Genomic DNA, 15253 nt, shown 5'->3' with positions numbered 1-15253 from the left:
TGGTTTTCGGACCCCCCCAGACCCCCCCAATAAAGCAAAACTGCACGTTTCAGAGTGGCCTTTTATTGTGACCAGCCTAAGGCACACCTGTGCAATAATCATGCTGTCTAATCAGCATCTTGATATGCCACACCTGTGAGGTGGGATGGATTATCTCGGCAAAGGAGAAGTGCTCACTATCTCAGATTTGTGAACAATATTTGAGAGAAATGGTTATTTTGTGTACATAGAAAATGTTTTAGATCTTTGAGTTCATCTCATGAAAAATGGGAGCAAAAACAAAAGTGTTGCATTTATATTTTTGTTCAGTGTATATACATGTCAGAAATAAATAAGCTCATTAATTCAGAGAAAGTTATAAGTAACCATGCAGGAGTCTATATACATGTAATTAGAATAAGATGTAAATATTGTACAGTAATAATATACTGTTTATTGTACTGAGAAATATTAAGATAAATAAATTGTAAGATGCAACCAGATGAATGCTTTGGGTTATAGGCACTAAACAGAGCTCCAGCTGTGCGTTCTCAAGTAACAAGTCTCTGACCTGATGACCAGCATCCCTCACCTATTATCTCATTTTAGTGTCAATTAGATCATGTTATTATCTAATAATCCCCTTGACTGCTGATCAATATTAGGTGAGCCACAGAAGTGAGAAGGTCCTCAGAATTTGTTTCCCTAGCAAAAACTAAACAAAATGACACGCAAGACATAGTGAATATAACAGTTTTATAGTACAATCATTGTCAACTTTATTTACATAAATATCTTGTTAGCGTTAAATAAAATCAACCAAACTGTTTAAAATCAAATCAAATGCATTACAAAATGGAAAACAAAATATTTGACATTGATTGGCAGTTCGCTGAGCATCTCATTGTCAGATACAATGGTACAAAGAACTATTATAACACTTGAGAAAGTAACTTAAAACATCTGTCAGTGTGTCACAGGAAACTTTGTCTCACAGCTACTGATGAAGATTTCAGGATCATTAACACAAGTTAGAAATGTCATCATTTGTAAGGAATGATCAAGTTGAGCCACCTTTATACAACATTAACACAATGTACAATATTGAGTGGATACATCTACAGTACTCTCTATTCCCACCTGAATGACTCACTACCCTCTGAACACCATTACTTAAAAGACTGATGCTGGGGGTTTTCAGCAGGACCCAAACTCTTCGATCCATTTTTCATACTTCTCCAGGTCGACTGCAGACACAGATTTTGACACTTTCTTCAGAGCAGACTCAAAGTCCTCCATAGTGGTGGGCATGTGCATTTCATCCCGTGAAATGTTCCGGATCTCCTCTGGTGTCAGGCCCTCTATTCTTCGCCTCATGGCCATGAGAGAGGCGTCCCTGCAACAGAGCACAGCCTAAGGTTCATTCAAAACTTTATTTCTTTAATTACCTAACCAAACTTATTACAATAATCCTTCCAGCCCTGGCTTTTATTGTGATCTTCTGCAATCTTAAGTCAATGTAATGTCTGCATTACAACAAAAGTTATACTTTTTTTTATTTTAAATCCACATTTAATTATTTTCCATTAAGTGGTCTCAAAGTGTGCTTAAGACCTTTCTTTTTGATAAAGCTTATAGTTAGGGCTGATTAGATTCAGCCCCTAGTTTTGCTGCTATAGCCTTAGTTTCTCGGGGGACACCTTACTTCTTCCTTCTGTCTGTACCTGTGTACTCTCATGTTCCTAATAACCCAGCTTCCCCCACATTTCTTTTTTGTGTCCATATATACGCCGGGATCCTGAGTCGTGGCTGATCCTGTATCCAGAGTCCTGGATCCGGAGTGCTGGAGTCCTTCTCAGGTCGACTATTTTCATGTCCTCGGTCTCACCGGAAGTTGATTTGTCTGCGCCATCTTGAGTAGCGTCCCATGGCGCTTATTTCTGCCGGAAGAGCGATAATGGAGCGCATTATCCACACAGCGGCGTGCGTTGAAGCTTCTAACGCTTCTGCCCATTCACTTTGAATGGGGTGACGTCACTTTTAGCCGAACTGCATTTTGGGAAGCGACGCGGAGCGTTGCTGGCGTTGCTCGCTTCAAAAGTTGAGCAATGTTCAACTTTTGACGCCTAGACGGAGGCGTCAGCCAATCGAATCATATGCCAGTACAAGCTCTAGCCAATCAAACCGCGTGTTTGTGTGTCTGGGGCGGGAGATTCATGTGATTGGTTGTTGGTCGAGTGTCAGACACGCCCGCCGGCAAGCGTCAACGCACGCCGCTGTGTGGACGGGCCGTAACCGAGGAACCACCAGACCATCCTCCGATGAAATCCTCAGACACTCGCCCCGCCCCCTTACTGTGTATCGCTCACTGATTGGACGATGCAGCGCATGCACTGATCTGATGCTTCTTGACATGAGAGCAGTTTCCCAGCGGAGTGAAGAAAACACATGAACCTCACGGGAGTCACTCCTCAGTCTATACCGTGTTTTGTTTCAATTCATGTTTCATTTAGTTACAAATATGTGATATATCTGAACAACTAAGTGGTCACAAATCATTTTATTCATTTTTTGGAAACATTTTCATGATCGCTTTTTTGGTTTTACATTTTAAGAATGGCGTTTATCTTTTTTGAGAATGAGTTCTTATTTGATTTGATTTATTTGGGTCTACAACAGATGATACAAATGTTTGTGTCAGTAAATGTGTACTAACAGAGGCGGGGGTGTTTGTGGAAATAACGGGGACAGAGCTGCTGTCAGACGATCAGCTGTGCAGCGTCATCACAAACGGACGTCGCTTCACGTGACGCTCCGGAGGAAAGGACGTCCCATTGCTCTTAAAACTCATTTCCCTGCTTCTCGTGGTTTCCTTGCGTCCCTCCATGCTTCCCTGGTGGGAGGGACTAGTCGCAGGGAAACGACGCAAGTGAGGGAAGCAAGGAATCCATTTAACCGAAGTGAGAAGGGCCCCTGGATCCGGAGTCCTGGATCCTCTATCCTGAGCACTGGATCTGAGTCCTGGACTTCGAGTCGTGGCTGAACCTGTCTCTGCGGTCCTGCCTGACTCTCACCATACTACTTCCCTGATGGCTCCCACAGGTTTGCTGACATCCTCGTGGATTCATCTTCCTATTATACACACATGCATTTCCAAACATTTGGACTACCTATGTTGCAAATGTATTATCTTTTCAATTTACACACGGCATCTATTGCACGTCTGTCCGTCCTGGGAGAGGGATCCCTCCTCTGTTGCTCTCCCTGAGGTTTCTCCCATTTTTCCCTTTAAACTGTGGGTTTTCTCCGGAAGTTTTTCCTTGTACGATGTGAGGGTCTAAGGACAGAGGGTGTCGTATTGTCATACTGATATTTTGTACAAACTGTGAAGTCCACTGAGACAAATGTAACATTTGTGATATTGGGCTATATAAATAAACATTGATTGATTGAATTATTTACTGTGTTATGCGTCAATAGGTAATTATGTTTTATCTATTGTAGCAATGGTCATATTGGGTACATATATTGTCACCATCTCCATTAACTAATGTGAAGTTTCACATTATGGAGGTTATTCCCTATCTTTAGAGCGTGGTCTTTCAATTTGAGAGCATCATTTATTGATTTCACGTTCAGATTATGTATTTCTTTCCCTCAAACCCTGTCCTCGCACTCAAATAGTGCCTGCTTGTGCTTAAATCTGCTCTGCTTCTGCTCAAACTGTACGCTTGCACTCAGATATATTGCTGCTTGCACAGATTTCCTGTTTAAAACCTTCTCCTCGCACTCAGGCTGCTTCTGTGCGCTCGTCAAATGTCTGCTCTCAGACATTTGACGAGTGCACAGAAGCAGCAAATCTAAGCACAAGCAGGCGCTATTTGAGTGCGAGGACAGGGTTTGAGGAAAATAAATACATCATCTGAACGTGAAATCAACAACTTATGCTCTCAAATTGAAAGACCATGCTCTTGAATAAAGATAGGGAATAACCTCCACATTGGTTGAAAGGATGGCTGACCTGCACACGTTGGTGATGTCGGCTCCAGAGTAACCCTCCAGCTGCTCTGCGATCTTCTCCAGGTCCACGTCCTCGGACACCTCCAGCTCCTTCAGGTTGATCTTGAGCAGCTCCACCCGCCCTGCGTCTGCAGACAGAGACGCAGCAGCATTTATAGCTTTAAGGTCTGCAGTACAACCTGATCTCAAGGCCCAGGCTTGGACAGAGGTTTGTGTCAAAGTGTGTTTTAAGACTTATGATTAATATAATGAAGCTGTGTGTGTGTGTGTGTGTGTGTGTGTGTGTGTGTGTGTGTGTGTGTGTGTGTGTGTGTGTGTGTGTGTGTGTTTTATGTACTCCCAGGGGACAGGATACAGAATGCAAAGAATCTGGGCTCAGCTCTGCCCCAGCGTATTATCCCTGAAAGCGTCAGAGGAGAGTGTGTACGTGAGAGAGTGTGTACGTGAGGCAGAGGAGAGTGTGCACGTGAGAGAGTGTGTACGTGAGGCAGAGGAGAGTGTGCACGTGAGAGAGAGTGTACGTGAGAGAGTGTGTACGTGAGAGTGTGTACGTGAGGCAGAGGAGAGTGTGCACGTGAGAGAGTGTGTACGTGAGGCAGAGGAGAGTGTGCACGTGAGAGAGTGTGTACGTGAGGCAGAGGAGAGTGTGCACGTGAGAGAGAGTGTACGTGAGAGAGTGTGTACGTGAGAGTGTGTACGTGAGGCAGAGGAGAGTGTGCACGTGAGAGAGTGTGTACGTGAAGCTGAGTGTGTACGTGAAGCAGAGTGTGTACGTGAAGCAGAGTGTGCATGTGAAGCAGAGGAGTGTGCACGTGAAGCAGATGGGCACGTGAAGCAGAGTGTGCCGTGAAGCAGAGAGTGTGCACGTGAAGCAGAGAGAGTGTGTTCGAGGAGAGTGTGCACGTGAAGCAGAGAGTGTACACGTAAAGCAGAGAGTGTGCACGTGAAGCAGAGGAGAGTGTGTACGTGAGAGAGTGTGTACGTGAAGCAGAGGAGAGTGTGCACGTGAGAGAGTGTGTACGTGAAGCAGAGGAGAGTGTGCACGTGAGAGAGTGTGTACGTGAAGCAGAGGAGAGTGTGTACGTGAAGCAGAGGACAGTGTGCACGTGAGAGAGTGTGTACGTGAAGCAGAGGAGAGTGTGTACGTGAAGCAGAGGAGAGTGTGCACGTGAGAGAGTGTGTACGTGAAGGAGAGGAGAGTGTGTACGTGAAGCAGAGAGTGTGCACGTGAGAGTGTGTACATGAAGCAGAGGAGAGTGTGCACGTGAGAGAGTGTGTACGTGAAGCAGAGGAGTGTGCACGTGAGAGTGTGTACGTGAAGCAGAGGAGAGTGTGCACGGGAGAGAGTGTGTACGTGAAGCAGAGGAGAGTGTGCACGTGAAGCAGAGAGTGTACACGTAAAGCAGAGAGTGTGCACGTGAAGCAGAGGAGAGTGTGTACGTGAGAGAGTGTGTACGTGAAGCAGAGGAGAGTGCGCACGTGAGAGAGTGTGTACGTGAAGCAGAGGAGAGTGTGCACGTGAGAGAGTGTGTACGTGAAGCAGAGGAGAGTGTGCACGTGAGAGAGTGTGTACGTGAAGCAGAGGAGAGTGTGTACGTGAAGCAGAGGACAGTGTGTACGTGAGAGAGTGCGTACGTGAAGCAGAGGAGAGTGTGTACGTGAAGCAGAGGAGAGTGTGCACGTGAGAGAGTGTGTACGTGAAGGAGAGGAGAGTGTGTACGTGAAGCAGAGAGTGTGCACGTGAGAGTGTGTACGTGAAGCAGAGGAGTGTGTACGTGAAGCAGAGGAGAGTGTGCACGTGAGAGAGTGTGTACGTGAAGCAGAGGAGTGTGCACGTGAGAGAGTGTGTATGTGAAGCAGAGGAGTGTGCACGTGAGAGAGTGTGTATGTGAAGCAGAGGAGTGTGCACGTGAGAGTGTGTACGTGAAGCAGAGGAGTGTGCACGGGAGAGAGTGTGTACGTGAAGCAGAGGAGTGTGCACGTGCGAGTGTGTACGTGAAGCAGAGGAGAGTGTGTACGTGAAGCAGAGGAGAGTGTGCACGTGAAAGAGTGTGTACGTGAAGCAGAGGAGAGTGTGCACGTGAGAGAGTGTGTACGTGAAGCAGAGGAGAGTGTGTACGTGAAACAGAGGAGAGTGTGCACGTGAGAGAGTGTGTACGTGAAGCAGAGGAGAGTGTGCACGTGAGAGAGTGTGTACGTGAAGCAGAGGAGAGTGTGCACGTGAGAGTGTGTATGTGAAGCAGAGGAGAGTGTGCACGTGAGAGAGTGTGTACGTGAAGCAGAGGAGAGTGTGCACGTGAGAGAGTGTGTATGTGAAGCAGAGGAGAGTGTGCACGTGAAGCAGAGGAGAGTGTGCACGTGAGAGAGTGTGTACGTGAAGCAGAGGAGAGTGTGCACGTGAAGCAGAGGAGAGTGTGTACGTGAAGCAGAGGAGAGTGTGTACGTGAAGCAGAGGAGAGTGTGCACGTGAAGCAGAGGAGAGTGTGTACGTGAAGCAGAGGAGAGTGTGCACGTGAAGCAGAGTTGAGTGTGTACGTGAAGGCAGCGGGATGTAGATCCTCTTCTCCAGCCGCCGCCTCAGAGCCTCGTCGATGTCCCAGGGGAAGTTGGTGGCAGCCAGCACCATCACCATCTTTGATGGATCATCGTTTTCTGAGGCTCCACCAACACCTAGACAGCAGTCCCAATAATGACAAAATGGATGCTGGAATTGTATATATTCTTTAGTTAAAACTGTTACATCTAGAATGCTGGGGAAAAAGCAATGCTGCAGAAAACCAACGCTAGCTTGTTTCGAGCATTTTACAAAGAACAATAATCATTTCTAAAAGTGAATATAAGATAACTAATCTGTACCTTCCAATCAAAAGTTTTTTTTAAATCACATTTATTTTAGTTTTTTGCTAAACTAAATTGTCATATTAACATATCCGTTTAGGGGAGGGGGGCTACTTATTTAAAGATGCCCCCCAGACAGGACCCTTCATTCCTGCTGCTGTCGGACTGCTCCTAGAGCAGGGGTGTGAAACTCAAGGCCCGGGGGCCAAATCCGGCCTGCGACTTCATTTTATGTGGCCCCGCAAGAGTTTGCAAAGAATATAATACATGCCACTTTACAAGAAGCAGGTTGCCCATAAACGACATGTCCCACAATTAGTGCTGTGTACCTGGACTCACATTCAGGTTCAGGTCCGGACTCAATTCCAGAGGTTCAGGTTCAGGTCCGGACTTATAAGTCCGGACTTGTGTCAAGTTGTGTGACCAAAGTGAACTTATTGTGAGCTAATTATCAATTGAAAATAAACTCATAATCAACTCAAATTCAAACTCGTCAGGTTTATTGTGTTCCCTTCCAACTTGTGTCTACACCATGTATTTTCTACAACTACTAACTACACAACACAACTACATACATAGTGATGTACATACAAGACTCAATATGCAAGAGTATACAAGTCTATGTGTTCTTGTTCAAGAACAACAGCATATTGACATTGTCTGGGTGAAGTGTTGCTCTTTCGGCAGACACTATATCACCAGCAGTGCTAAAGACACGCTCGCTTGGTACACTTGTACCAGGAACAATCAGGTACTTCCTTGCCAATGTACTGAGCAATGGTAGCTCATCAGATTCCCCCCCCCCCCGCCCAGAAAGCAATAATATCATCTGTTGATTTCAGCTTTGGCATGCATTTGAACTTCAGGATCTCATGTTGAATACGTAGTCGGACAGGCAGGGGTGGCTCAACGTGGGTCACCATGACATCGTCTTCATCTTGGAATATTTCCTCCATGGCTGTTAGCTTTCTTCTTAAGTCTCTCATCGAATGATACAGCCACTATTGCTGGGTACTGTTCCACAAATCTCTCGACCATCATGTAAGAGCTGTTCCAGCGGGTTTTGCAATCCAGGATTAGGTTGTGAGATGGTCTGTCCAGCGCTTTCTGTTTCTCCTTTAGCACAATCTTGCCAACATATGAATTGCGGAAAAATATGATGGGAGGTCTGATGACAGCTAGCATTGTGCCTACAGTTGGCACATTCATGGCCTTCTGTGTGGAAAGATTCAGAGTGTGGGCAAAACATCCTAGAGACAGTGGAATCCCTGCACTGGTAGTAGCATTGACCATGGCTTTTGCATTGTCAGTGGTCATTACCTCTACTTTGCCCTTGAGGCTGAAGTCTTCCAAACACTGTCCAATCTCGGCCGCGATGTTGTCCCCTGTCTGGGAAACTTCTGCCTTCAACGTTTGTAGGACTCTTACTTTCATCTCCCAGTCTTTCATGTAGTGGACAGTCAGTGTTAAGTAATGGTCAGCCACCCTAGATGTCCAACCATCTCCAGTGAAAGTCGTGTACTCCACCTCTTGCAGCTCAGTCTTGAGATTGAGAAGGGCTGCTTCGTACATCTTGGGGAGGAACCTCTCTGATACTTCTCCACGACTTGGGACTTTGTAGGATGTGTTCAGCTCGCTTAGGAATGCCCGAAAGTATGTGTCTTCCACGGAGAATGGGCGCAGTGATTTTACAATGTAATGACACAACTGCCGGTTATCTTATGCTGTTTCTCTGCAGGCATCTTGGTAAGCTTTGCCAAGGTGAAAGGCGTTACAGTAGTGCTGGCCACAGTGGAAGTGGAACTTGACGGTAATGAATCTAGTGATGGTAAGGCAGGTGTCCCAGTAGTGGCAGTGTGGGACGCAGGTGGGGGCTGTGGGGCACGTGGAGGTTGGGCCTGGGCTGAAAGCAAAATAAAATTGATTAACCAATTGAACCAAAGCATAGTCCTACTTTCTCAGGGTTACTGTGTAAATAATAAAGGAAATAAGCAATCTTTAATATATTATTACTTGTTTATTAGTTATCTTGCCAGGTGATCATGCAAAATAAATAAGACTATCATAGATTTCATAATGCCTACCGTTGCAAACTTGCCATGATTTAAAAAAAAATGTTGTATTTAAGAATCAGTTGATAATACTAATATATATATATATAATAATAATAAAAGATGACGCTGATGAAAGGCCCTAGTCGGCTAGTCGGACCGATGCTCCTACTAGTATATCTTGCTATAATGCTAAGAATGCCAATTTTTTACAAGCCTATTTCCTGAACTGAAAATCCTCCAAAAAGTATTGTTCAGCTTACCTCGATCGTTGTTATTTTGGTCGCCAAACATCGCCGCCAATGTGGCTGAGGCCGCATGTGGAGTAGTTTCAATTTTGTGGTTTCTCCTCAAGTGCCTCGCTATGTTCGATGTTCCCCCAGCGCACTTGATCACGTTCCCGCACAGGTTACACTTCGCAGTATCTAGCGGCAGTTTCGTCACATGGTCCCACACCTTACTGGATTTAAAGCACCGCGGCATTGTGTTTACATACAAAGGAGTTAGCTTAGCTACACTACCAAATATGGCAACCAGCATCCCACGCTGTCAGTGTCCACTATGTCTAAGCCAGCTTCCCTTGACGTCACACAGATCTCGCGAGCAGTTGCGATATTTTGCGAGACTTCGTGAGTTCAGTAATGGCCGCCATATCAGAAGCCAAAACAATGTTTTTCGTCTTTTCTCAGCGCAAATTTCTCGATCTATGGAAGGTTTTAGATGGTTTAGAACAAAAAGGAGAATATACGTAAGTACCGGTTCCCGACGTTCCGGTTTTAACCGGACTTGAACCGAAACTTTTTACAAGTCCAGTACCGGTTCGGAGTATCGGTACGCAGCACTACCCACACGCATCCCGTTTTGTGACATGCGCATTGAAGAGACTTGCAATTATTTGCCCTGGACTTCTGCTTTCAGACGTAGTCTTCATCATGAGCCTGAGTCTTCATCATGTCTTCATCATGAGCCTGAGTCTTCATCATGTCTTCACCATGAGCCTGAGTCTTCATCATGTCTTCATCATGAGCCTGAGTCTTCATCATGTCTTCACCATGAGTCTGAGTCTTCATCATGTCTTCACCATGAGCCTGAGTCTTCATCATGTCTTCATCATGAGCCTGAGTCTTCATCATGTCTTCATCATGAGCCTGAGTCTTCATCATGTCTTCATAATGAGCCTGAGTCTTCATCATGTCTTCACCATGAGCCTGAGTCTTCATCATGTCTTCATCATGAGCCTGAGTCTTCATCATGTCTTCATCATGAGCCTGAGTCTTCATCATGTCTTCATCATGAGCCTGAGTCTTCATCATGTCTTCATCATGAGCCTGAGTCTTCATCATGTCTTCACCATGAGCCTGAGTCTTCATCATGTCTTCACCATGAGCCTGAGTCTTCATCATGTCTTCACCATGAGCCTGAGTCTTCAACATGTCTTCATCATGAGCCTGAGTCTTCATCATGTCTTCACCATGATTCTGAGTCTTCATCATGTCTTCACCATGAGCCTGAGTCTTCAACATGTCTTCACCATGAGCCTGAGTCTTCATCATGTCTTCACCATGAGCCTGAGTCTTCATCATGTCTTCATCATGAGCCTGAGTCTTCATCATGTCTTCATCATGAGCCTGAGTCTTCATCATGTCTTCATCATGAGCCTGAGTCTTCATCATGAATCTGAGTCTTCATCATGTCTTCATCATGAGCCTGAGTCTTCATCATGTCTTCATCATGAGCCTGAGTCTTCATCATGTCTTCATCATGAGCCTGAGTCTTCATCATGTCTTCATCATGAGCCTGAGTCTTTATCATGTCTTCATCATGAGCCTGAGTCTTCATCATGAGCCTGAGTCTTCATCATGTCTTCATCATGAGCCTGAGTCTTCATCATGTCTTCATCATGAGCCTGAGTCTTCATCATGTCTTCATCATGAGCCTGAGTCTTCATCATGTCTTCATCATGAGTCTTCAGAGGGTCTATGTGCTGTGGAGGACGTCCTGCCTCTTCCTGTCTGGTTGAAAGACTGCCCCTGCATTTCCTGCCTTTTCATATCAAAGACTTTCCTGCAGCATCAATACAGGTCAATTGTTTCTTAACATTTAGTAGAGTAAGAAGATTAAACTAAAACAACTTGGCAGTGTTTTCTGTTCACTGGTTCAAGAATAGATCTGTAGCTATCCGATCAGTAGTAAACCTATCATGGTTGTGTTGTGGTCAGGTTACCGTCCATCTGCACCAGCAGCTCCGCCTTCACTCTGCGGCTGGCCTCGTGTTCCTCTGAGGTTCCTCTGCGGCTGCACATGGAGTCAATCTCATCGATGAAGATCGTAGTGGGAGCGTAGAAACGTGCCTGGCCAACAACACGTGATCAGTCAAGAAAATATTAAAAGTATCACAGTCACAACTAGTTACAATAACTGGAGAGAACAGATCCCCTGTCAGGTCTGCACACATTGTCTCAAACTCATCCCTCTTCATCATTCAGTATATTCCATGTTGGGTAACCAAGTGTTCTTTATTTATTTTCTTGTATTTTTTTCATTTATACCGCTTGTTTTCTTGTATGTGCCTTTAAGGCTAACGTATTTTAACTGTGATTATCACTATGGATGCTGTGGGTTTTACAGGAATGATGACCCTGCCAACACTCACACCTTCAAAGAATGGGAAAAGAGAAAGAGTCTGTGTTGTGCTGGGCACACTACCTGTGAAGGGTGAAAATCAAAGGGATGTTGCTCTAGAGAAACATGACTTGGTGTACAACATCATATGTGAAGTCTTACCATTTCAAACAGAAGGCGAACCAGCTTCTCAGACTCCCCTCTGTACTTGGAGGTGAGAGTGGATGAGGAGACGTTGAAAAATGTGGTTCTGCACTCGGTAGCAACAGCTTTAGCCAAAAGCGTTTTCCCCGTGCCAGGAGGTCCCACCATAAGCACTCCCTTTGGTCAAATATAAAAAGGTTCTGTGCATGATACTGATAATAGATTACAGAAAAAACACAACTGGAATGTCTTTAAATCTGCACCTTCCATGGTCTTCGTATGCCTTTGAAAAAAGCTGGCATCCACATCGGCAACACGACCGCTTCTTTCAAAAGTTTCTTTGCATCTTCTAAGTCTGCAATGTTGTCCCTAAGAAAGAGATGAGACAGTTTAAAGTGGGGGGGAACTCAGTGATATAGAATTTTCAATATGGAATCTTTAGTTTTGGATCTGGTCATGTTAGCTGTAGGCTCTCCTCCCCTGTCTCCTGCAGGCAAACTGCTTGGGAGCTTTAGCATTCTTTCCCCACAGCTGTGTATTGCTATGGCTAATAGTTGATTCGGCTTGCCCAAAACAATCTCTTCTTTAGATAATAACAGGACCAAGCTGACGCACAGTGTCTTGGACATCCGGATTCCATCTGATCAGGGGGATAGCTCCCTGCCAGCTGCTAGGAGCCGAACCCTGTGTTCTCCTTGCTCCAAAGTTTCATCACACACTATCAATCAATCAATGTTTATTTATATAGCCCAATATCACAAATGTTACATTTGTCTCAGTGGTCTTCACAGTGTGTACAGAATATCAGTATGACAATACGACACCCTCTGTCCTTAGACCCTCTGTCCTTAGACCCTCACATCGTACAAGGAAAAACTTCCGGAGAAAACCTATAGTTTAAAGGGAAACATGGGAGAAACCTCAGGGAGAGCAACAGAGGAGGGATCCCTCTCCCAGGACGGACAGACGTGCAATAGATGCCGTGTGTAAATCGTAAACACTACCTGCTTAAGAGTCTGCTCCTTGAAATATGTGTTTCACATATGGTATGTTTCTCTTATGTACGCACACAAACAATACAGTGAAATACAAACAGCAGTGCTGAACAATATGAGTCTAAACGTATCAAAGTGTGATCTGTAAGGCAATAATGACCAGCTGCTCTAGCTAGCAGTATGATAGAGTGAAGAAGGAGCGGCCAGGTCCCCATTCAGATTCCAATGATGATATAATGATCTTAAAAGTTTGAACTATAATCTTTTTGACAATTGTTAAATCTTCCAGCTGTCATGAATTTCCCAACTGCAGTGCATGTTATGTTAACTAGCTATATGTGAACTGCTTAATACAAACGTATCATCTTTTAGCTTAAGATATCATTAATAACTTGAGTAAGTTCTAATCAAATCTTAATTGTGTTTAGCGTTGTATTGCGTGGTCAGTGTGTTGCAGATGTGGCAGGCTGTTTGAGTTATTTTGTCCTGTAGCTCCATAATTAGAAATAAAAATAACTCTTTAAGTTCTGAATGAGATTTCTCTCAAATCACACAAGTATATACCTACAAGCCCCGCACTCATGATGAACACGTACCACTTCACATTGGGATTCTGAGATATAATATCTCTATCCAGAGCTTCCACCAGGTCTTTGTCGTACCCTGTTCCGTCAAACCTCTTCACTTCTTTCTCCTGGACATCAGCTTTGTTCTGGGAGGCACACAAAACTATTTTACTCTTTCTGACTCTGTAGCCTGAATGTTAGCCATTGGGTCTGCTTTCTTCCAGACAAGAAACTAGAATTTCTACCTGGAAATAGGCAAACAAGCAGAATGTGGATACTGTGCGATCCACAATGCAAATATTGAGAACAAGTTAAGCAGTGTAATGAAGAAGAAGGTGCCGTGTGCACCTTATCATCCTTTGCTCTGCCCTCCTTCACCTCCTTCCTTTCTTTGCCCTTGGAAGGTTTGCTTTTGTCCCCGTTGGCCCCGCGGGGGGAGTGCCTCTGCTGGGCCCTCACTGCCACACTCAGCCTGTTGTTGGGGGCTTTACTTTCTTTATTTGCATTACCTGGCCGCCTCACAGGACTTGGAGAATGTCTGTGGACAGAGAAGAAGAGGTAGCTATAAACAAAAACACTAGCCTTAACGTCCCGAGGCTCAGCAGGAGGACTTATGAAGCCTTTAAAGTGACGGAAAACAGAGATTTACAGGACACCTTTGGGGTAGACCTGGAACAAATCCAGGTCACAACAGAGACTCAAAGGGACTAATCTCAATCACATGACTGCATCAGGAACTAGCTTTAACATTCCCGACCACAAACCTGCACACTGCAAACAGGAAATAGATCTACAGTACCCAAAGCGCTATCACTGGCAACAAAGAAAGAATGTACTGAAGCAACGAATAAGAAGGCTGAAAGGTGAGAGTTGGATGTGAATAACGAAGTGCAATACCGCTGTTCCACATGCACAGGCCTTATTTCACTGTCTTCGTGGTTGCTGGGTTTAGCAGGTGTTGTGTCCAGCTGGAAGTTCTCCAGAGTGGACATTATGTCCTGAACTTGTCCATTCTCTTCACTGATTTCTTGCCATAGCTGAGATGAAAACACCAATACAAGTCAGTAAACAGAACAGGCAGGACTCATTTCTGAAAATGTATGTCAAGTTTTTAATTTTAATTTTTTTTTTTAATACCATGTTACCTGCTGCCATCTCTGCTGATAACTGCTGTCCCGCATGGTGTACACATACTTCTTGATTTGTTCTAGCAATCCATGATAGAGAACACTGGCCGAGCTGTAGTTTCCCAACAGGGCGTACTCGCGGGCTAGCTTCACGTTCTCATTGATCTCTCGCAGACTCATGGTGCTGCAGGGACACAGACAGAGCTCATCACTTCCCTCCCCCAACGTCAGCCTGATATTAAACCTGTGTTTGGTCAAAGATCTGGCCATAGAATAAGTGTTATGATACAGGGGTTGCCATTCAATAAATGGTGTAATGGAAGCATATAGATATATTAGATTTAAAAGAGTGGGATCTAGCCACAGTCCCTGGCACGTCCAGCACCAGAGCACTAATAAATGTCCAGTCCACTGACTGAATGTCCACAATAGATACAAAATATAGTGTTTAGGAAAATCTACATATTATTTCTAAACATATGAGAATTCTCAAATCAATTCTTTTTTTTCTACAACCTCACATGATATTGGCAAAATATAGTGTTTTGGGCAACATTAGGAAGTAGAGGATGTTTAATACAGAAAGCTCTAAAAAAAGAAAACAAACTGAAGCAGGATAAAACCAAAGTAGAGCTGATGTGACCAGGACCACATCTGTATATCACTCAACTGAGATTAAGAAAATGCAGTCTTCTAATTGTCTATCAGGCAGAAATGCTATGCTGAACAGCTGATGAACCTGCATAGATAGATAGGTAGATAGATAGATAGATAGATAGAGAGAGAGAGAGAGAGAGAGAGAGAGAGAGAGAGATAGATAGAGAGAGAGCGAGATAGATAGATAGATATATATATATATATATATATATATATAGAGAGAGAGATAGAGAGAGAGAGAGATAGATAGATAG

The 15253-nt window shown here is 44.5% G+C and overlaps 1 protein-coding gene across 6 annotated transcripts in view; it reads right to left on the bottom strand.

Annotated features, from left to right (window-relative positions):
- Positions 1–720: 720 nt before the first annotated feature.
- katna1 (katanin p60 (ATPase containing) subunit A 1) overlaps positions 721–15253 on the bottom strand; it is a 16708-nt gene continuing 2175 nt past the window's right edge. Inside the window, exons 2-12 of one of the 6 annotated variants that reach the window (XM_034201523.1) lie at positions 15013–15081; positions 14361–14526; positions 14113–14252; positions 13564–13753; positions 13246–13361; positions 11918–12023; positions 11673–11831; positions 11113–11239; positions 6535–6669; positions 4001–4127; positions 721–1375 (exon numbers count right to left, since the gene is read on the bottom strand). In XM_034201523.1, the coding sequence (XP_034057414.1) occupies positions 1177–1375; positions 4001–4127; positions 6535–6669; positions 11113–11239; positions 11673–11831; positions 11918–12023; positions 13246–13361; positions 13564–13753; positions 14113–14252; positions 14361–14522 (1461 nt within the window). In that variant the 5' untranslated portion in view covers positions 14523–14526; positions 15013–15081 and the 3' untranslated portion in view covers positions 721–1176. Of the gene's footprint in view, positions 1376–4000; positions 4128–6534; positions 6670–11112; positions 11240–11672; positions 11832–11917; positions 12024–13245; positions 13362–13563; positions 13754–14112; positions 14253–14352; positions 15082–15253 lie in introns of those variants that run through there. The other 5 variants (XM_034201524.1, XM_034201522.1, XM_034201520.1 and 2 more) reach the window with 5 other exon arrangements.

The sequence above is a fragment of the Gymnodraco acuticeps genome, unplaced genomic scaffold (genome assembly GCF_902827175.1).
Source record: "Gymnodraco acuticeps unplaced genomic scaffold, fGymAcu1.1, whole genome shotgun sequence".
Lineage (NCBI taxonomy): Eukaryota > Metazoa > Chordata > Actinopteri > Perciformes > Bathydraconidae > Gymnodraco > Gymnodraco acuticeps.
The sequence above is the reverse complement of the archived record's forward strand: the minus strand, read 5'-3'. Positions and strand labels throughout refer to the sequence as shown.